Source organism: Oncorhynchus nerka, linkage group LG18 (genome assembly GCF_034236695.1).
Source record: "Oncorhynchus nerka isolate Pitt River linkage group LG18, Oner_Uvic_2.0, whole genome shotgun sequence".
In the NCBI taxonomy this organism is placed as follows: Eukaryota; Metazoa; Chordata; class Actinopteri; order Salmoniformes; family Salmonidae; genus Oncorhynchus; species Oncorhynchus nerka.
This window is the reverse complement of record NC_088413.1, coordinates 30,247,805-30,270,782: the sequence shown is the minus strand read 5'-3', so window position 1 is coordinate 30,270,782 and position 22,978 is coordinate 30,247,805. Positions and strand designations below refer to the sequence as shown.

The 22,978-nt window shown below is 41.9% G+C and overlaps 1 protein-coding gene across 4 annotated transcripts in view; it reads left to right on the top strand.

Annotated features, from left to right (window-relative positions):
* The window catches only part of LOC115145624 (deoxycytidylate deaminase-like), a 77,050-nt gene extending 54,364 nt beyond the window's left edge, over positions 1-22,686 (top strand). For 3 of the 4 annotated variants that reach the window (XM_029687137.2, XM_029687134.2, XM_029687136.2), the window contains one exon: positions 650-1,094. In XM_029687137.2, coding sequence (XP_029542997.1) covers positions 650-728 — 79 coding nt within the window. In that variant the 3' untranslated portion in view covers positions 729-1,094. Of the gene's footprint in view, positions 1-649; positions 1,095-20,925 lie in introns of those variants that run through there. The other variant, XM_029687135.2, reaches the window with a different exon arrangement.
* The last annotated feature ends 292 nt before the right edge of the window (positions 22,687-22,978 follow it).

Here is a 22,978-nt window from a genome sequence, read left to right as displayed (position 1 = left end):
ATGTCCCAAGTGGTGCCCTAGGCACTGGTCAAAAGTAATCCACTATATAGGGTGCCATTTGGGATGTAGCCTGTGATGCGCTTGCTTACAGGCCTCTCTTTCCAGGGCCCCGGGACAGATCCAGGGGTCCTGCTAATAGACTTGATCTAACTATACAGCCTCAGGTCTGTACGGGGAGTCCAGGCATGGGGACTGAGAAAGAGGGACAGCGAGAGATAAGTAAAGAGACTTAAAGAGAGCGATGAGGACAGGAGGAGTCTACTCTCTGCTGGTATTGGGGACCTCGGCAGGGGGTTGTGGCGATAAGGGGGCAAAATGCGTCCCTGGTCCCTGTCATTACCTCCTCGAGGGGGCGGCCGCTCCACCCTACACCCCCTCTCCCCAGGCGAGCTTATGGGTAATTGGATCCCCCAGAGCTCCTTCCTGGGCGCAGGAGAAAAATAAGAGTTTTTTTCTTTCTTTCTCTCTTTTTGTTTTACCCGTCTCCCATCCCTTCATCTTTGTCTCTGCCGCCTCCCCCTGTCTCTGACTCAAAACTGTCCCTGTGCTGAACAAGTCCCGAAAAATTCATGGCTTCACAAAGAGTGACTTGCTTTTTCTCCTCTTCTCAACGCTCTCTCCCTCTGTGTGTGTGTCTGTTTGTTCGCAGGCAGTTCAAGCCCAAGCGAAACAAGATTGTCATCGATTTTCATTCTATTAACTCTGGGATGTTCAGCGGAACAGGCTGAACACACTCACCTTGAGAAAGAAAGAAGAGGGAAAGAAAGAGTGGGTGCTTTGAACTACTCCTCCCCTAAACCTGCCACGACATCTCTACTGTAAATGTTCAATCTTATAGAAACATTTCATGGTAAAGATTTTTTTTTTTTTTGTCTTTTACAGTGCGGAACTTTATTTTTATTATTGGTTACTTTCACTGCGGTGTCTTTTAGATAAAAAATGTTCCCACAGGATACTTCTCCAATCGTTACTGTTTTAGTCATAATAAAATGTTAGACAATGTCACAAATGGTGGGAGTACTGAAACACTACACACATTGTGTGCTGCACATGCAATGTCAACCTAATAAACTATGAGCAATGTTTTAAAATCATTCAAGTGTACAGCGTTTATGCAGAAAATACAGAAACTGCTATAGCTTTGTCTCTCATTGTTTTTAGTTATTACTTTGAATAGAGGTGCAATCAGGTGGTAGAAGTACTCTACATTGACAAAAGCTCTAATTCCTCAAAAGACACACACTATTTTGGGTAATATCCAAGCATAGATCTGCTGGACATGAAGTGGTGCGTGTGTAATACTGTGAATATGCAGGTCAATTCAATATCCCACACAAAACTGTTGCGTGGTGGTTGGATCCGGACAGAAAAAAGTGAGAGAAATAGAATAGACATTTGGAGAAGGATAACTCCATATCAGATGCCTTTTTAGGTGTGCTACTCAAACAACCTCCATGTAGACATGTTTACAGAATATGAAACCATCCCCACTCACTCCTGACAAAAAGGCAGTGCGAGAGCGTTGTGAAGTGGCAATAAAAAAAGAACCGGACTTTTCCGTCTTTCCCCGGCCTTGAAACGAGTGTCTGTGATGGAGAGGAAGGTAGGATGAAAAGGTAATTGATTATCCTGTGTCTGATCTAGAGGGTGTTGATATGGTGAGTCTCAGGAGAGGCCTGTGGGACCCCCTCCCCTCCATGCTCTTTAATAGGGACCTCTGACGGAGGTAGACCGAGAGAGACTGCTGTGAGTTCAAGAGCTTTGGAAAGGAGCAAGGCAGTGCATGCACATCTTACCCAGGTTCCCCTCTCTGCATCTCTACCTCCAGCTTGCCAGGGCCTCTGTTGGCCAATAAACCCTGAACGCAGCCACAACCTGTTTTGCTGGATGCCTCCACTTACAATCGCCTGTCTCAAGTCTACACCTCGGGCTTCCCTGAATCCTCTGTCTCAAGTCTACACCTCAGGCTTCCCTGAGTCCTCTGTCTCAAGTCTACACCTCAGGCTTCCCTGAATCCCCTGTCTCAAGTCTACACCTCGGGCTTCCCTGAGTCCTCTGTCTCAAGTCTACACCTCAGGCTTCCCTGAATCCTCTGTCTCAAGTCTACACCTCGGGCTTCCCTGAATCCTCTGTCTCAAGTCTACACCTCGGGCTTCCCTGAATCCCCTGTCTCAAGTCTACACCTCAGGCTTCCCTGAATCCTCTGTCTCAAGTCTACACCTCGGGCTTCCCTGAATCCTCTGTCTCAAGTCTACACCTCAGGCTTCCCTGAATCCTCTGTCTCAAGTCTACACCTCAGGCTTCCCTGAATCCTCTGTCTCAAGTCTACATCTCGGGCTTCCCTGAATCCTCTGTCTCAAGTCTACATCTCGGGCTTCCCTGAATCCTCTGTCTCAAGTCTACACCTCGGGCTTCCCTGAATCCTCTGTCTCAAGTCTACACCTCGGGCTTCCCTGAATCCTCTGTCTCAAGTCTACACCTCGGGCTTCCCTGAATCCTCTGTCTCAAGTCTACACCTCGGGCTTCCCTGAATCCTCTGTCTCAAGTCTACACCTCGGGCTTCCCTGAATCCTCTGTCTCAAGTCTACACCTCGGGCTTCCCTGAATCGCCTTGCTAGCATTACCTGAACTGCTTTCGTCCTGCATGCTCATGCTTTCGTCCTGCATGCTTTCGTCCTGCATGCTGATGTTGGCATGAGCATCTCAGATTTGCCAACCAGAGTGATTGCTGCAGTTATCGTAAAAAAATGACACGCCGGCCAGCCAGGGCTGAGGAGCAGTCGTGGACTCACATTTATAGCTAGCTACATGTGGAGGTACAGGTGGACATGCCAACGAGCGATCACTGCCTGGTTCTATTTTTGTCTCATACAGATTTTTTTATATATATTTTGGGGGATGCATTTTAGGATACAAAAATATGCATTTTGAAATGTATTTTACATTTAAAATCTATTTGTAATACATTTGTATGGAAATATATTATTTATATTTCACATATACAAATGGTTATAGAGTTGAAGTCGGAAGTTTACATACACCTTAGCCAAATACATTTAAACTCAGTTTTTCACAATTCCTGACATTTAATCCTAGTAAAAATTCCCTGTTTTAGGTCATTTAGGATCACCACTTTATTTTAAGAAAGTGAAATGTCAGAATAATAGTAGAGAATTATTTAAGATTTTATTTCTTTCATCACATTCCCACTGGGTCAGAAGTTTACATACACTCAATTAGTTTTTGGTAGCATTGCCTTATACAATTTAAACTTGGGTCAAACGTTTTGGGTAACCTTCCACAAGCTTCCCACAATAAGTTGGGTGAATTTTGGCCCATTCCTCCTGACAGAACAGGTGTAACTGAGTCAGGTTTATAGACCTCCTTGCTCACACATGCTTTTTCTGTTCTGCCTATAAATGTTCTATAGGATTGAGGTCAGGGCTTTGTGATAGCCACTCCAATACCTTGACTTTGTTGTCCTTAAGCCATTTTGCCACAACTTTGGAAGTATGCTTGGGGTCATTGTCCATTTGGAAGACCCATTTGCGACCAAGCTTTAACTTCCTGACTGATGTCTTGAGATGTTGCTTCAATATATCCACATAATGTTCTTGCCTCATGATGCCATCTATTTTGTGAAGTGCACCAGTCCCTTCTGCAGCAAAGCACCCCAACAACATGATGCTGCCACCACCGTGCTTCACAGTTGGGATGGTGTTCTTCGGCTTGCAAGCCTCCCCCTTTTTCCTCCAGACATAATGATGGTCATTATGGCCAAACAGTTCTATTTGTTTCATCTGACCAGAGGACATTTCTCCAAAAAGTACGATCTTCGTCACCATGTGTAGTTGCAAACTGTAGTCTGGCTTTTTTATGGCAGTTTTGGAGCAGTGGCTTCTTCCTTGCGGCCTTTCAGGTTATGTCGATATAGAACTTGTTTTACTGTGGATATAGATAATTTTGTACTGGTTTCCTTCAGCATCTTCACACGGTTCTTTGCTGTTGTTCTGGGATTGATTTGTACTTTTCGCACAGAAGTACGTTCATCTCTAGGAGACAGAAAGCGTCTCCTTCCTGAGCGGTATGACGGCTGCGTGGTCCAATGATGTTTATTCTTGCGTACTGTAATGAAACAGCAGGAAGCAAGTCTTGAACCCTCAACCTTCTAGCCCGGTGTCCAGCGCGCTATCGACTGTGCCGCAAAAGCATGCTCAAGCGGCAAAGTCGATATCCGTGCGTATAAACCCAGGGTCGTTACAGTACTGTTTGTACACTGAGTGTACAAAATATTAGGTACATTTGCTCTTTCCATGACCGACTGACCAGTTGAATCCAGGTGGAAGCTATGATACGTTATTGATGTCACCTGTTAACCCCACTTCAAAATAAGATGCAGGAGAGGAGACATGTTAAAGAAGGATTTTGAAGCCTTGACACATGGATAATGTACAGTGGGGCAAAAAAGTATTTAGTCAGCCAAAAGTTCTACCACATAAAAAGTGTGTGTCATTCAGAGGGTGAATGGGCAGGACAAAATATTTATGTGCCTTTTGAAGGGGGTAGGGTAGTAGGTACCAGGCGCACTGGTTTGTGTGTCAAGAACTGCAACGCTGCTGGGTTTTTCCACGCTCAACAGCTTCCCGTGTATATCAAGAATGGTCCACCAGCTAAAGAACATCCAGCCAACTTGACACAACTGTGGCAAGCATTGGAGTCAACATGGGCCAGCATCCCTGTGGAACACTTTCGACACCTTGTAGGGTCCATGCCCAGACAAATCGAGGCTGTTCTGAGGGCATAGGGGGGTGCAACTGAATATTAGGAAGATGTTCCTAATGTTTTCTACACTGTGTATATTTCACGTTATATTTGTTACATTTTTTGAGCGTAGGTTTTTTCGGTGTGGGTCCGTCTCGCTTTGCCTCACCTGTCAGCATCTCTTCCTTTCTGTCTTTTCTCTCTATCCACCCCTTTCTTTCTCCTCTTCAGTAGCGAACACAACAGCTGCACCTGTGTTGAATAATGATCATGTCTCTTTCCCCCGTCTTTAGTGTCCACGTGACGACGTCTCATTAACGTCTTTGTAGCACTGTGGCCAAGGTCTTAGACGACAGACCTGCTGTTATGTAGGTGAAGTGACTGGGTGTGTGTGTGTAGCGAGCCACTGCAAAGTCGCTCTTCTCTACCTATATGCACCTGAAGATTTCTCTCACTTTGCGGAAGTTCATCATCTTAGAAGTCACTTATACAGGAGAGGAGAAGTTGAGTGGAAATAAAATGACTCAAGATGAATAAAGGCCTACATGTCAACTCATTTTAATATGGTTGTACCACTGTCTTTTCCCCTCCACATAAACAGATGGGTACATAATCAGAGGTTAGGTTCAATTTTAATTAAAGTAACATTTCTGTTAATCAGACCAAGCAATATCACAGTACTGTCATATTCTCCTGTTGAATCCATAGACTTGTAATGATCAGTCAATATAATGGCTAAATCAGATGAAGCTGTCACCCATGTTGGATCTTCCATGAGCCAGTAGAATGGAACAATGTGTCTTTACATGGCAGCCATTTTGGGGTTCACTCTGGTGATTGTGTCAGATTGGGCCTAGATAGCGACTGATATAGAGGATTTACAGGGGCACATTGGCCACCCTATCTATAGACACGTAATACCATTCATCTCGTACTCCATGTAACTCTGGAGCCACAACCCCATCTCTGTTTAAATCAGGTGTAACAACCCGTTGATCTTGGAAGCATCAAACTAACGAAACGATGGCGGATGCCCAACGGTAGTTAAGGACAACAGGATTTGCCACCAGACTGTAGTGCTCGCTAAAAGGGGGAACGTGGAGGGCACCACCACCATCCATCCCAAAGAAACCTACCTGCCAAAGAGCACGCTTCTTTCAAAGAAAGTTGATGAGCTCAAGTCTATATTGAAAGCACAGCTGTCGCTTTTTACCAAACCAGCAGTTAAAAGTAAGGAGAGTGCAACAGAGGCATCCTTCCGTGTCAGCCATCTCTTGGCTAAACATAAGAACCCGTTCACTGATGGAGAGCTATACCTGGAGGCAATGGCTGTTGCCCCCCGAGACGTTATTCAAAGAATTTGAAAAACAGAGGACACTAAAAATGCTGTCGGAAGTGTTCCAATTGGCCCAGCCACTGTGACAAGAAGGGTAGAGTTGTTATAGGAGGAAGTGAACCAACAAGTGCTCAAGGATATCACTGAGTTTTTTCACTGCAATTTGACGAATCCCAGGATATGACAGACACTGCACAGCTGATGGTGTTTGTTCGCATGGCTTTTAAGGTTTCAACTACTAAGGAGTCTTACCATTAAAAGGGAGGATGAGAGGTGAGGACATTTACAACGAGTTTAAACGTTATGTGCATGATAACAGCATTCCCGTTCACATGATCAACGCTGTCAATTAAGGCCAAGGTTTGGGGTGTGGGCCTCTCAGCTGAGGAATGGAAGGCCGGTGCACTTCCCAAACCTGGAGAAAATGTGGCAAAACATCGGAAACAAAGGTGTTTTTCTCCCGCAAGAATTCTGTGCCCACCTGGAGAAACTGGCATCTGAATTGAAGCAGGCGTTTTCAGGAGTTAAATGACAGGGGATGTTGTTGCATTTATCTCAAAGCCTTTCCTCCCCATTGGGATTCAGGAGGTGGCTACCAAATTCCAGCAAGTATTTGCTTTACCAATCGGAGTTGACGTGGAGATAATTGAATTGCAAAATGACAGAGTTGAAAGCAAGATCAAAAGAGACCGGCCGCGACCGGGAGGTCCGTGGGGCGACGCACAATTGGCCTAGCGTCGTCCGGGTTAGGGAGGGCTTGGTCGGTAGGGATGTCCTTGTTTCATCGCGCACCAGCAACTCCTGTGGCGGGCCGGGCGCAGTGCGCGCTAACCAAGGTTGCCAGGTGCACGGTGTACCCTCCGACACATTGGTGCGGCTGGCTTCCGGGTTGGATGCGCGCTGTGTTAAGAAGCAGTACGGCTGGTTGGGTTGTGTATCGGAGGACGCATGACTTTCAACCTTCGTCTCTCCCGAGCCCGTACGGGAGTTGTAGCGATGAGACAAGATAGTAGCTACTACAACAATTGGATACCACGAAATTGGGGAGAAAAAGGGGTAAAATTCACAACAACAAAAAAAAGAGACAGTGATTTTGGGGTCTTGTAAACACTGAAAAGTTCCCCCTCATTTCATCCAGCGCACTTATGGCGAAGTCCTACTTTGGATGGACATATCTCTGTGAGATGGCCCGCTCACAGATGAAAAGAATCAGGTCAAAGAACAGGTCTTGTCTAACTAATAGACATCTCACAAGACAGTTTGACGCAGAAAGGCTGATACTTTGAGCCAGACTACAGAGCACTTGCTGATAGTGTGAAATCACAGCCATCACATTGAATGTGTGAGTGTGGGAGGGGATCTCATCCACAGCCAGAGTGAGTGAGTATTGCCAGTTTGAAATGTGTTGTAGGCTAAATTGTTTACAATAGGATATGATCTGTGTTGTATGTTGTTCAAGAAGGGAAAGTGAAACTGTACTGTACATGATTGGCTTAGGCCTGTAATTGACTGATTTATTGAGGTAATGAATAGGGCTGTGATTTGTGTGAACATATTTTAGAACAATTGAATGATGTGACTGTTGTCATAATATTTTGAATGCTAGTTGCACTTACTTGAGTATTGTCATTTTGAAGTGTCTTGAAATATGATGTTTAAGAAGGGAAAGTGAAACTGTACTGTACATGATTGGCTTAGGCCTGTAATTGACTGATTATTGAGGTTAAATATGAAAGGTGAATGAGTAATAGGCCTGTGGAAATATTGAAAAATGTAATATGACTTGTAAAATGTTGAATGATAGTTGCACTGATTATACTATTTGTATAATTAAATTAATACTTTGCTTGTGACTGACGGGTAACAAAAATAAAGAATGTCAAAGTGGAACTACATCATGGCCTCGTTTTTTTTCATAATTTTTTGCAAGTGGTAGATCTTGGTTTACATTTGAACTTGGGATCAAATGATCATAGGCTTGAAAAGGTTGGCGACCACTGATCTAAATGGTGTTTATCTAGCTGGGCTTCAGTGGAGCCCAGTGTGCACACTGCTGGCTTTATCCATTCTACCAGGCGTGACGTGGAGGATTTTAAGGTTACAGAACGTTCAGATACAGATGCGATTGTCTGTCAGTCCTTGTCAGCTCTATTCAGTCTACTTCTATCTGCCACTTTTAAGAATCACTCACTACACCCATGATGCCACCTCCATTCAACTACAGTATTGTCCCTTCACAAGACCAATTTAGCTTGGTTGCCCAGAGTGTCACTGAGGTCCACAGGAAGTAGTGTCGGTAAATGGCTGGATTATGCCCTTTGAGACATTCCTGATATATCGTATGATCCGATAGGATGAGAGCAATGACTGGTCAAAGGTCATATATTGAGTTGTAGTAAAGAATAGTGACCCCCCCCCCCAAAAAAATTCCTTGTTTTAATTATTTTAAAACTACTATAACATGGCAACGGTTTGCTGTTCATGTAGAAGCCTATAACAGAAAGGCATATCAGCATTACAGAGACATTATTTTCCAATCTGTGTGCATGCCAGTCTGGGACGATGGAATCCGATGTGAAAGGAAAGATACGACATCATGCAGGGGCTTGTCAACAATGTGTGAAGTTGTCACCGTGGCGATAGGGACAGAAACAGGAAATGCAGTGTAGAATGAGCGTCATGCTTGTCATAGATGCTCTGGTATAAATGAGCTATACACACACACATGCTTAGAGACTGATAGATGTGTAACAGAAGCTGTTGATGGAAAAACATGCAAGCAAGCACGCACACGCAATCAACAAAAGGTACCTTAACAGGCCTTTGATTGCATTCGCTGACTACAGATCACCACCGAAGCCTCTGATTAGAAAGAACAGATCATCCACAAATGGCTACAAGACGTGATACATCACGAAAAAAATGACAGCTGGGCCCGTTACGGGATGTGAAGTGGATTTCTGGGAAATAGCATATTACTGATCCCGATGCACCATACCCCATCTGCTTTTCCCTAGTGGGAAACGAGCACAAATAGTTCACTGCTGGAAATACTATCTTTGATTACGAACAGCGGAAATAAGGGATTTGGGTGGAGATCGACAGAAGACGAAGATTCTTTTTTTTTTTTTTAATTAACAGCCGTCTGTTTTAATATTCACTCCACTGTATGTCAACACACGAGAGCACAAACGCGGATAGTTTGTGAGACGATTTGCTCACCTTGAAATTGATTTACACTACGGCAGATGAAGTGTACTGAACATGGCTAGAAACAAAATACATCTTCAGCTGAATGTGTCAAATATGTTTTTGTAGTTTTACGTTTAATTTCAAAGATAGTTTTAGTACAGCTTAATAATGAAAACGGACTATATTTAAACATCACATGTATTCTGTTTAGCCGATTTGAATATAGAACAAAGAGATGAGTTTCAACTTATGTTTAGTCATTGACTTTTTCCCACGGTCTTCTTATCTTAATTCCATTTCAAACGGGTAAAACCTCATCTAACTGCAATGTAAACCTTTTTCATCTGCCAAACATTCACACTCTCCTTATCTATGCACCCATCTATTTATGTATCTATTCATCTATTATCTATTTACCCATCTATTATCTATTTACCCATCTATTATCTGTTTACCCATCTATTCATGTATCTATTCATCTATTTACCCATCTATTATCTATTTACCCATCTATTTATGTATCTATTCATCTATTTACCCAACTATTATCTATTTACCCATCTATTTATGTATCTATTCATCCATTTACCCATCTATTATCTATTTACCCATCTATTATCTATTTACCCATCTATTATCTGTTTACCCATCTATTATCTGTTTACCCAACTATTATCTATTTACCCATCTATTATCTGTTTACCCAACTATTATCTATTTACCCATCTATTTATGTATCTATTCATCCATTTACCCATCTATTATCTATTTACCCATCTATTATCTATTTACCCATCTATTATCTGTTTACCCAACTATTATCTATTTACCCATCTATTTATGTATCTATTCATCTATTTACCCAACTATTATCTATTTACCCATCTATTTATGTATCTATTCATCCATTTACCCATCTATTATCTATTTACCCATCTATTATCTGTTTACCCAACTATTATCTATTTACCCATCTATTTATGTATCTATTCATCCATTTACCCATATATTATCTATTCACCCATCTATTATCTATTCACCCATCTATTATCTATTTACCCATCTATTATCTATATACCCATCTATTATCTATTTACCCAGCTATTATCTATTTACCCAGCTATTATCTCTTTACCCATGTATTATCTCTTTACCCATTTATTATCTATTTACCCATTTATTATCTATTTACCCAGCTATGATCTATTTACCCAGCTATTATCTCTTTACCCATTTATTATCTCTTTACCCATTTATTATCTATTTACCCAGCTATGATCTATTTACCCAGCTATGATCTATTTACCCATCTATTATCTATATACCCATCTATTATCTATATACCCATCTATTATCTATATACCCATATATTATCTATTTACCCATCTATTATCTATTTACCCATTTATTATCTATTTACCCAGCTATTATATATTTACCCAGCTATTATCTATTTACCCATCTATTATCTATTTACCCATCTATTATATATTTACCCATCTAGTATCTATATATCCATCTATTATCTATATACCCATCTATTATCTATATACTCATCTTATCTATTTACCCAGCTATTATCTATTTACCCATTTATTATCTATTTACCCAGCTATTATCTATTTACCCAGCTATTATCTATTTACCCAGCTATTATCTATTTACCCATTTATTATCTATATACCCATCTATTATCTATATACCCATCTATTATATATATACCCATCTATTATCTATTTACCCATCTATTATCTATTTACCCATCTATTATCTATTTACCCAGCTATTATCTATTTACCCAGCTATTATCTATTTACCAATTTATTATATATTTACCCATGTATTATCTATTTACCCAGCTATTATCTATTTACCCATCTATTATCTATTTACCCATCTATTATCTATTTACCCAGCTATTATCTATTTACCCATTTATTATATATTTACCCATGTATTATCTATTTACCCAGCTATTATCTATTTACCCATTTATTATATATTTACCCATGTATTATCTATTTACCCAGCTATTATCTATTTACCCATCTATTATCTATTTACCCATCTATTATCTATTTACCCAGCTATTATCTATTTACCCATTTATTATATATTTACCCATCTATTATCTATTTACCCATCTATTATCTATTTACCCATCTATTATCTATTTACCCAGCTATTATCTATTTACCCATTTATTATATATTTACCCATCTATTATCTATTTACCCAGCTATTATCTATTTACCCAGCTATTATCTATTTACCCATTTATTATCTATATACCCATATATTATCTATTTACCCAGCTATTATCTCTTTACCCATTTATTATCTATTTACCCAGCTATTATCTCTTTACCCATTTATTATCTATTTACCCAGCTATGATCTATTTACCCAGCTATGATCTATTTACCCATATATTAATCTATTCAACCATCTATTAACCCAGCTATTATCTATTTACCCATCTATTCACCCTCTGGGGAAAGGGTTTTACATGGAACCCAATAGGGTCCTACCTGGAACCAAAAAGGGTTATCATACGGGGACAGCCAAAGAACCCTTAGGTTCTAGACAGCAATTGTTTTTTTCAAAGAGTGTAGGGAAAGGAGAGGAAAAGATGATCCAGGGAATCTGTAGCAGACACATACGCACAAATGCAAAGACCCATCCACCGCCCTCCAAAACAACAACTCGCTCCAGCAGCGTCTCTCTACACTCCGACTAGGACGGACGGGCAATTTGTGACACATTCCATAGCTGTCTCCTCTGCTGAAAGACAGGACAGGAGAGTGTGGCCAAATAATAATCATTACACACTTGTCTCTTCCCATTACGTCAGTGTGTTAGATTAATAACCGCTGCAGAAATAACTCTACTGCTTCGCAGGTTGACATTTTTTGGGACGAATCATGTTCTGGAAGCAGCTCTGCCCTGAAGGAAAACGCATGTGATTGGTTGAAGTCAACCTGCTACTGCTTCTCTCTGACAGGGAGGGTCATGCCAGTCGCCTAGCTAGCTGACAAATCCTGGGTGGTTGTGGAAGTGGAATTTGAATTTGAATGCACGGCAATCAGACAGAGAGACAGGAAGGTCCTTCACGGTTCTGTAGATGTCAATCAGGCATTTTGGGGAGCAACACAGAAGACACGCTGGAAGACATCTTAGTTTGTGTTCATGGTCAGAGAACAGATGAATGCATGGTTGGTGTCAGTGGGACGTCAACATCGCTGTTGTAGAATATCCCCCCTGCGTTACAAACCTATTCCCACCGGTAGTAGACAGCCGACTCCATCTAATACTCAGGAAATGAATAGAGATGAATGAGAGACATGATGAGATCCGTCCTTCTGTGGGGTCCTAATGATATCTCACAGGCTAAATCTATCAAACACTTTGCTCTCTCTACCTGAGCAGATGTGTAATTGACTATTCACAGAGCTGTCCTGTCACGGTGCCTGTGTAAAAATTGGGTCTCAACGCTCCCAAATGGGAATAATATTGTTTACCCATCAATATTCCCGGGATAACATCTTATCTCAAGAAAACAATGTTGTGGAGAGGTTCAAGGAGCTCTTCCACGCACAATGCACGCACACACACAAGAAGAAAGAGTTGCCTTCCTTTAATAGTCCGTGTTCAATTTAACAAGTGTTCATTTCCTTCTCGCTGCATCAACATGTCATTCATTATTGGTAATCGAGGAGAGGGGAAGAGAGTGTTGTTTCAGCTAATAGGAAAGGAAATTAGATAGAGTTACGGAAAAAGAGAGAGCGAAAGAAAGCGAGAGGAAGGGAAATCAGTCAAAAGAAACAGAGAGACGGAGAGAGAGAGAAGAGCTATCTATGTATCCCTTCTGTGTTAACAGGTTGTAGGAATCAGGATGTGTCACAGTGGGCCAGCAGAGCCCCGAGGTCTGGGCTTTTGGATTTCCTGCTCTGCTAAACGCACACACACACACACCGTTCTGGGTTGTCCGGGGAGCTTCTCTAATTGCTGTGGGAGCTGGTCAGAAACAGTGATGTGTGTGTGTGTGTTTCGTTTCACTAATGAAAGACTGAGCTGGCCATGGGCTAAATTAGTAACTCCTAAATACACTCTCATACATACACACACACATCTGCTAAAGAGTGCACACAAACACACACTCCTGACTCTTTCTGACACACATCTTTCTGATGTGTGTGTGTGTGTGTGTGATTTATTATGTCCTCCCTTAACCTCTCCTGCACTACAGAAGCTCAAACTCCTTCAAAAGGTCAAAAGTAGTGTACTATATAGGGAATAGGTTACCATTTGGGACGCACACAGGGCACAGTTAATAGTTACACCATGCACCAGTAAAGGGGGAAATAAAGCCCAATTCTTCACATTATGTTTGGTCCATCTCCCAAATGAGTAATAGCCTATGCATACACAGTGGGTTCCAGTACAACGTCAAGCTAAATAGCGTTTCTATTTTCTTTGGGAGGGAGCAATGCTCGCTGACTTCTTTTCCAATGTTATTCAATGGGGATGGAATCTTGAGGGTTCTGGTGATACAGTTTATGCACAACGTAGTTCATAGTGGTGAAATAAGTTTTCCCCGGTGCCATTCACACCGAGAATGCACACACCCATGCACGCCGCGCGCATCTACGCACGCACGCACGCACAAAGGTCATTTACGGCGGCAGAATCTCCCACTTATTGCATCGCGCTCGCCGCCAATTATTGGGCTCGCCGCCGAGCGGCACTTCATTAACGTCCTCCTGGCCCGCCTGGCTGTCTTGCTGTTAGGCAGGGTGTGCGTTTTGTTGTATTTGTTCCTTCAGTTCATATGGAGGATCTGTTCCGACAAGGGGAAAGCTATAGCTCTGAAGTGGAATGGCTTGTGTCCAAGTCTTTGTTATCTCACACATTTCTGTTTTCATTGAGAAGATGAAAAGAGAGTCAACTGCATTTTATCTGGCATTTTCTAAACACCCCTCAGGGGGAAACAGCACAGGAATTCCCACTGTGGCTATACAGTCTGGAGGTGTTGGGTGAAATCCTGTTAAAATACATTTTGTTCCCCTATGTAGAATCCTGACATGTGGCTGACTAAAGGCCTACCAGTGGAGGCTGCTGAGGGGAGGACAGCTCATAATAATGCCCTGAATGGAGTGAATGAAATGGTATCAAACACATGCTTTTCATGTGTTTGATACCATTCCATTACACGCCATTCCAGCCATTATTATGAGCCGTCCTCCCCTCAGCAGCCTCCAATGGGGCCTACTGTATAATACTTATAAAAACCTGTCAGTCTCACGCATCTTGTCTGTCAGTCTGTCCACAGTGTATAAGACAGAGAGGGGTGATGACACCCGACAACCAAGGAATCAAGCATAAATGTACAGACAGACTCTGCGTCCCAAATACCACCTCAATCACTTTATAGTGCACTACTTTTGACCAGTGTCCATAAGGCTCTGGTCAAAAGTAGTGCACTATATAGGGAATAGGGTACCATTTGGGATGCACACAGGGCACAGTTAATAGTTACACCATGCACCAGTAAAGGGGGAAATAAAGCCCAATTCTTCACATTATGTTTGGTCCATCTCCCAAATGAGTAATAGCCTATGCATACACAGTGGGTTCCAGTACAACGTCAAGCTAAATAGCGTTTCTATTTTCTTTGGGACGGAGCAATGCTCGCTGACTTCTTTTCCAATGTTATTCAATGGGGATGGAATCTTGAGGGTTCTGGTGATACAGTTTATGCACAGCGAAGTTTGCGATGAGAGAAGCTTTTCACAATGCCATTTACAGCGAGAATGAACACACACGCTCCACAATCTCCCACTTATCGCATCGTGACAGTCGCCAATTATTGGCCGAGCCGCCCTTCGTTAACTTCCTCCTCGCCCGCCTGGCTGTCGTCTTGTTGTTAGGCAGGGTGGGCGTTTGTTGTTATATTCCTTCCTTCCTGGTCAATTCCTACAGAGGAGCTGTTAAAAGAGGAAGAGAGCCAGTCTGAGTTTTGGAGCTCTGAATTGGAATGGCTTGTTTCCCAAACCTTTGTTGTTTCACTCATTTCTGCTTTCATTTAGAAGATGAAAAGAGCGTCAGCTGCAATTTGATCGGACTTTCTCAAAACACGCCTCAGGGGAGGAGACCCGGGGACGCCACACACATTCCCACTGTGGCAAAACTGTAGTACACTACACCGTCACCGTTTATCTGGTGGTCAGTCTGGAGGTGTTGGGTGAAATCCTGTTCAATTCAAAGTGTTCCCCCCATGTAGAATCCTGACATATGCCTGACTGAAGGCCAACTGTAGAAGACTTTTCAAAAACCTGTCAGTCTCACGGCCTTTTCTGTCACTCAGTCCACAGAGTCCACAGTGTATAAGACGCCTTGGTGTCACCACGTCCTAACCCCGGAGTGACCTTCAGAGGGTTACAGTTAAGGGTCACCTTGAAATGTCCTTAAAGAGATCGTCCCTCAGGATAGCTTGACAACTGACCCGGCCAGAAAACTTCATGCAGATTGAATATTGCCATGGGCTTAGAAGCAAGTACATGAGTTGCTTTATTACTGCAGGATGGAGACACACGAGAAGGAAGCTGGTAAATTAGGTGCTAAGTAAGATGGAAAACACACAGGCTCGCTCTAAGCCGACATCAGGAAATGAGAGGGTTCAAAAGCTTGGCCCAGGAGGACTGCTGGTAATCTTTTGGCAGACTCAGGATGCTATCCTGCTAATGTGCGGTGTGTGTGTCCATGTGTTTGTGTGTGTGTGTGTCTTGCTTGGAACACTCAGGATGCTATCCTGCTAATGTGCGTACCCTGGCTCATTGGGACTCTGCTTATCTTTCTGCTGTGACATTTGGATTAAAGAACCAAGCAGCGCTTGGCCTTCTCAAAGATGAATTTAAGTCAATAGTACCGCACTTAATAGTTGATCATTTTTGTAGACAACTCCTTGATATACATATTTCATTTTATGTAGTGTCTTTTGAAGATGGGGGGTTATTTGGAGACAGTTCACGTACGTTTAAGCTAATAGAAGGGGGAAAAAACATTCTTTTTTTCAGCTGTTTCTCTCATTAGTGTGAATTCATAAACTAAAATGAAAATAAAGTCTTAATCACTACTGTCAGGTCCAGATGGTGAAATTGCTTGAATTGATCAACTTTAAAATCGCTTTTGGATAAAGTGCTTCTTGATGACCATATCATTATCATCATTAGGCAGGTACACCTCTCCAAACCATTATCATTACTAAACCTCTGAAAAACACAAGGTATATTGGTCTGGTAAACCAAGTAGTTCTGTATGTGCCAGTTTCCTTGACACAGAATAAGCCTAAATGTACGTCTAAATAGCTATTTCAATTAAGATTTCCCATTGAGCATATTTTTTTTGTCCAGGACTAGCCAAAATCTGTGTCTGGGAAACTGGCCCCGATCGATCCACTGGTTGAATCAATGTTGTTTTAACATAATTTTGCAACATATTGTGATGTAGAATCTACGTGGAAAATACGTTGGATTGTGAAAGAATTCATCAACATGATTATTACATTTTTTTAGGGGGAAATTTCAAACACAGGATCATGGTAACCAGATTTCAATAGAGCTAAACCGTTAAAACAATGTCAGATCGTCAAGACTATAGGCTTTGCAAGACCTCCGACTGGAGAATTGGTCCATGTACAGCTAACTACCATTTGATCTCCCATCCAGGATTTTAACCAATCCCAGCCCTGCTTAGCTATATATACTGACTATAACCAATGTGCTATCGTCAGAATGATTGTTGAGCGATCTCCACTTAAAAATGAAATATATCCACTGTTGCTATCGAAGTCATTCTCAAGGGTAGGTTAACCAGAGCCTAAGGTTACAAGCTCTGGTGGATTTCAAATGTAATGATATTTAGGGATGTTGAATTGTGTTTGGCTGTCAACACAACCAAATAGCAACATTTAAAGGAGATGAATATTCAGCTTGGATAGTTCCATCTGTGCCACTGACTTAGTCTGGCTTTAATTCCAGTTTGTCTACAAATTAATCATTGATAGGTTGGATTCACGTCTCCATTTTAACCAAAAATCTAAGCTAATGAATATAATTAAATCAAACTTTATCTAAAGTGCATTTGATTTAATTTATTCCTATTCTTTAACTTAGATTTTTGGTTGAGATGGAGATGTGAATCCAACATCAATTATCAGCTGTCCGGGTGGCTGGTCCCAGACGATCCCGCAGGTAAAGGAGTCGGATGTGGAGGTCCTGGGCTGGTGTGGTTACATGTGGTCTGCGGTTGTGAGGCCGGTTGAACGTACTGCCAAATTCTCTAAAAGACGTTGGAGGTAGCTTATGGTTGGAGGTAGCTTATCAAATCAAATGTATTTATAAAGCCCTTCTTACATCAGCTGATATCTCAAAGTGCTGTACAGAAACCCAGCCTAAAACCCCAAACAGCAAGCAATGCAGGTGTAGAAGCACGGTGGCTAGGAAAAACTCCCTAGAAAGGCCAAAACCTAGGAAGAAACCTAGAGAGGAACCAGGTTATGAGGGGTGGCCAGTCCTCTTCTGGCTGTGCCGGGTGGAGATTATAACAGAACATGGCCAAGATGTTCAAATGTTCATAAATGACCAGCATGGTCAAATAATAATAATCACAGTAGTTGTTGAGGGTGCAGCAAGTCAGCACCTCAGGAGTAAATGTCAGTTGGCATTTCATAGCTGATCATTAAGAGTATCTCTACCACTCCTGCTGTCTCTAGAGAGTTGAAAACAGCAGGTCTGGGTGAACAGGTAGCACGTCCGGTGAACAAGTCAGGGTTCCATAGCCACAATTGCTGTAATAAACTGTGCCATGTACTTTAACTGCAATCTCAACTACAATCCAGGTCATTTTTTTCTGTTATCACAGTGATAAATGGACAAAATACCTGACGTTGTATTCGCTGTGTTTTTAAATGGTTGAAAGCGCAGAAACAGACATTTGGGTGACAACGAAACCAAAAATCAAGGAAAAAAAGTCCACTGGAATTGGTTGCTTTTTAGATGGTTGAAAACATGGTGATAACACAATGGAAATTCAACTAACTTTTGGCTGTCTTTTTGAGTGGATGAATATCGGTTGTAATCTCATTGATCAACGTCTCAACCAAATACTACCCAAGTATCCACGTCGAAATGACGTGGCGTGCCCAGTGGGTAATGTTTTATTGGATTGGGATAGTTAGGCCTAGATCTGCGGGGTTGTACTGATGTTGGTTTGAACACAATGTAGACATAAGGTATTGTCGCCATCACGAGAACTAGCAGGGACGACAAAACAAAACACTAAAATAACATTCCTAACAGTCTCCCTAGCTTTCAGACTGTGTTGCTTGGCATCCTTTTATAGTGTCTGTGACTGACTGATTAAAAAAACAGGGTCTGCACTCATAAAACGTCTCTAGAAGAGTAACGATCTAGGATCAGGTCCTCTCCTGTCCATATAAACGTATTCATTATGATCTAAAAGACAAACACTGATCCTAGATCAGCACTCCCACTGAGACGGTTTATGAATACGGGCCCAGATAGACACAGAGAAAAGAATGGAAGAGGAAAGTTAAGAATGTGTATCTTGGCATCCTCTTCCTCTTAGTGTAGTGACTTTGATTGACAGTTTAAAACCAGATAGTCATTGAGAAAAAAATGGAAGAAAAAATGAATAGCCGTCTCCTTTCTTGCTCTCGGGTGTGTAGATTTTTAGACTGTATACAGTCAGTATATAATTATTATTATAGAAACAGTCACCCAATAACCCAGTGAAATATAGATGCAACAGGGGTTTAAATGTCCCCATTATGCAGTAGTGTCCCTATGGGAGTTTATATAATCTGCACTCAATCTCTTTTCTATTTCTCTCTCTAGATATTTTTTCTGTCCCACTCTCTTTCTCCCCCCCCCCCCCCCATCCCTCTCTCTTACTCTTCACTTGAAGCCAAAACTCCTCTGCACCTCATTGAAAGCTGGAAGCCTAAAACCCGTTTGGGAGATATCAGACATTTTGGCACAGAACCTGCCCTGAGTGGCGGTTCTTTTTCTAATCCGACATTAAGACACAGCTTTGACAAAAAGCTCTGACAAAAACGCTCGGAGGAACAACTTCTTCTTCCACTGAGAACACACAGTACACACTGTACCGACACTAAACCTAAACATTAGTCATTTGCATTAGACCTTGAAAACTGGGCACAATTCTTTTGTGAAGGCTCCATTAAAATGAGCCATTTAGTATTCCTATAACAGAGTAATACTGTTTAATACTACTAAGCCAACCCAAGCTGAACTGTGCCGTGCTGTACGGTGTTGGCCTGGTTACACATCCACCAGGACAAGGACAATGTGAAGAGAAAATATCAGAGCCAGCCCAGCCAGAACAGTTCGGGTCGGACTTATGTGAATCAGGCATAACACACTGGTTGAATCAACAGTGTTTCCACGTAATTTCAATTAAGTTACGTGGAACCAATGTGGAATAGATGTTGAATTGATGTCTCTGCCCAGTGGGACATGTGTCTGGGTATATCATTCTTCTTGTGGTTTGCTGGGCCAAAAGGCATTCATTTTGTTCCTCCCGTATCAGTACAACCCCACTAGGAAAATAACAGGTGAACCAACGTTGTTTCCATGTTATTTCAGCCCCAAAAATCAATGTGATGACATTGAATCAATGTGGAAAACTGATTGGATTTGCAAAAAGTCATTACCGTATGGGCATTTCTATTTTTTTAACTTAAAAGAAAAAAATGTTCAACCTAAATACAATGACATGTTGATTTCACATGGAATTCACGTTAGTTGACTCCTCAACCAAATCAAAACTAGACCTGGAACTGATATCTGTGCCCAGTGGGAACTGACTGAAAAGACAAGCTGTTGTCTTTCATACCAATCTGCGGTCTCTCACCTCTCTGGGTTTAATAGTGAGTCTGGGTCTGGACATATGCAGTGTGCGTCTGTGTCCATTCGTCATTACTCCTCTCCAGCCAGTCTCTCTATGGTCCTGTCCATTGCAATTCATCTGGACAGCTGGACAGCGGCAGGGGGCTCGGGAGTTTAAATTGCTCCCCTAGCAGCTCTATGACCGAATACAGCTACCATGATCACTGACAAACTCATACATCTCGCTGTTGCAGCACTCTTCACAAACATCTTCCCTCTCTCACACAGCCTAAAAAGGATAGAGGCTTACTGAGCTAATTTCAAGTGGAGATTCTAGTTTGAAGGCAAATACGATGTGTCATCACCATGCACTATACAATAGAAGACTAGAGTTAGCTTCAGTACATAGGCTACAGTATGGCTTCATTCAAGACGACAATAAATATCTTTGCTGCTTTCGTAGCTTCTTAGTTGTGATGCAATATTTGGCAGTGTTTTACAGAAGGTCCTTTCTGATTGACTCAAAACTCTTGGAAAGGTTTTGACTCAGGAGCATCATCACAAACGGAGACATTTCCTTCTGACTTCTAGATTTCCGACTGATCTTTGCGTTCAGAGGAAGCGGCGGTAGTCGACGACTAGAGTCCGTTTTTGATTAATCAGCCAACCTGTCCTTCTCTCCCGTCTTCTCCCCCTCTCTCTCAGACGCGTGACGATGCAGAGTGATGGGACGAGGAAAAGCTATCAGAGAAACTTGGACGGATGATCAATGTCAACAGTTTGTTAAAGGGAAGACTGCAGCCATTTTGTATGGAAAGCGATGTGACGTACTAGTTTGTTTATCCTGTGCTACATCATGAATAGCTAAAATAACCGGCTGCAGTTGGAAGAGGAAACATGTATGTACATTTACTATTTGACTATCCAATTCAGAATATGTTAGTGATTTAATTGCGACAAACTACGCTTTACAGATGCTGCACGGACTGAGAGTACGTGATACGGTCACCGTTAGCTACAGTCCATGATGTGGCTAATTCACACTGTCACCTGCCAGAGGCTAGATGAGTGATGCTGAAAATACCCGGAGAGTCCGTGCTGTGATGTTGGTATGAAAGGCATCTACATGAGGTGCCAGTGCCAATCCAGCATGAATGTGCATCATGGGTGGAATTCATACGTGAATGGGACGGGATTCCGTTTTCTCATGACACGTATTCTGACCTTGGATTTAAGCATGAGAATAGCATGCTATACACCCACTATTCATTTGGGGTGGATGTCAAAGATATTGTATGATTTTGTGGCAGAGGTGTGTCTACAGATACGCGCTATTCTGACCTTGACTTGATTCCATAATCAATTCTACCACCTTTACGCACAACGACATTATGAATAAGGTCAAGAAACCTGTCAGTTCCTAGTGAAACAACATCTACTTCATATTCCCCAATAGAAATAGCACCATTCTCCATGCACTGTTACTGATTTATCGATAAGAGCTAGGTAAATGAGTAAGCCTTTTGGATAAGGGGATTGTAAATATAAACGACGGTTGTTGAAGATCTATTTTACCTTATGATCACTGGAGAAAAATGTAAAACCAGTCACATGGCAGCAAACTGAAGCATATCAACATATCACCTTTTCCACAGTGACTTAAGGAAATGCTGGCCCTATAACTTGCACGGATGACATTTGGAATCCCAAGCTGTAGGCTTCTGTTCAGATGACAGTATAGTGCCAAACCTACAGAGTTGATTTACGATTTCCAGACTGTTTTACTTATGTGCCAGGACTCTTTACTGTATATTTTACAATTTGTACTGTGTTAAATATTAGCCACTATCTGTAGCCACCGTCAGTTTTTCCACACATACATGTATAACTGTCACTTTAGTTTCCTTACATTTTGTATCAGTCCATTACATACATTTGATGTCGGAAGCCTACATACACTTAGGTTGGAATCATTAAAACTCGTTTTTCAACCGCTCCACAAATTTCTAGTTAACAGACTATGGTTTTGGCAAGTCGGTTAGGACATCTACTTTGTGCATGACAAATAATTTTTCCAACAATTGTTTACATACAGATTATTTCACTGTATCACAATTCCAGTGGGTCAGAAGTTTACATGCACTAAATTGACTGTGCCTTTAAACAGCTTGGAAAATTCCAGAAAATGATGTCATGGCTTGAGAAGCTTCTGTTAGGCTTATTGACATCATTTGAATCAATTGGAGGTGAACCTGTGGATGTATTTCAAGGCCTACCTTCAAACTCAGTGCCTCTTTGCTTGACATCATGGGAAAATCAAAAGAAATCAGCCAAGACTTCAGAAGAAAATTGTAGACCTCCACAAGTCTGGTTCATCCTTGGGAGCAATTTCCAAATGCCTGAAGGTACCACGTTCATCTGTACAAACAATAGTACGCAAGAATAAACACCATGGGCCCACGCAGCCGTCATACCGCTCAGGAAGGAGACACGTTCTGTCTCCTAGAGATGAACGTACTTTGGTGCGAAAAGTGCAAATCAGTCCCAGAACAACAGCAAAGGACCCTGTGAAGATGCTGGAGGAAACAGGTACAAAATTATCTATATTCACAGTAAAACGAGTCCTATATTGACAAACTGAAAAGCCACTCAGCAAGGAAGAAGCCACTGCTCCAAAAGCACCATAAAAAAGCCAGACTATGGTTTTCAACTGCACATGGGGACAATGATCGTACTTTTTGGAGAAATGTCCTCTGGT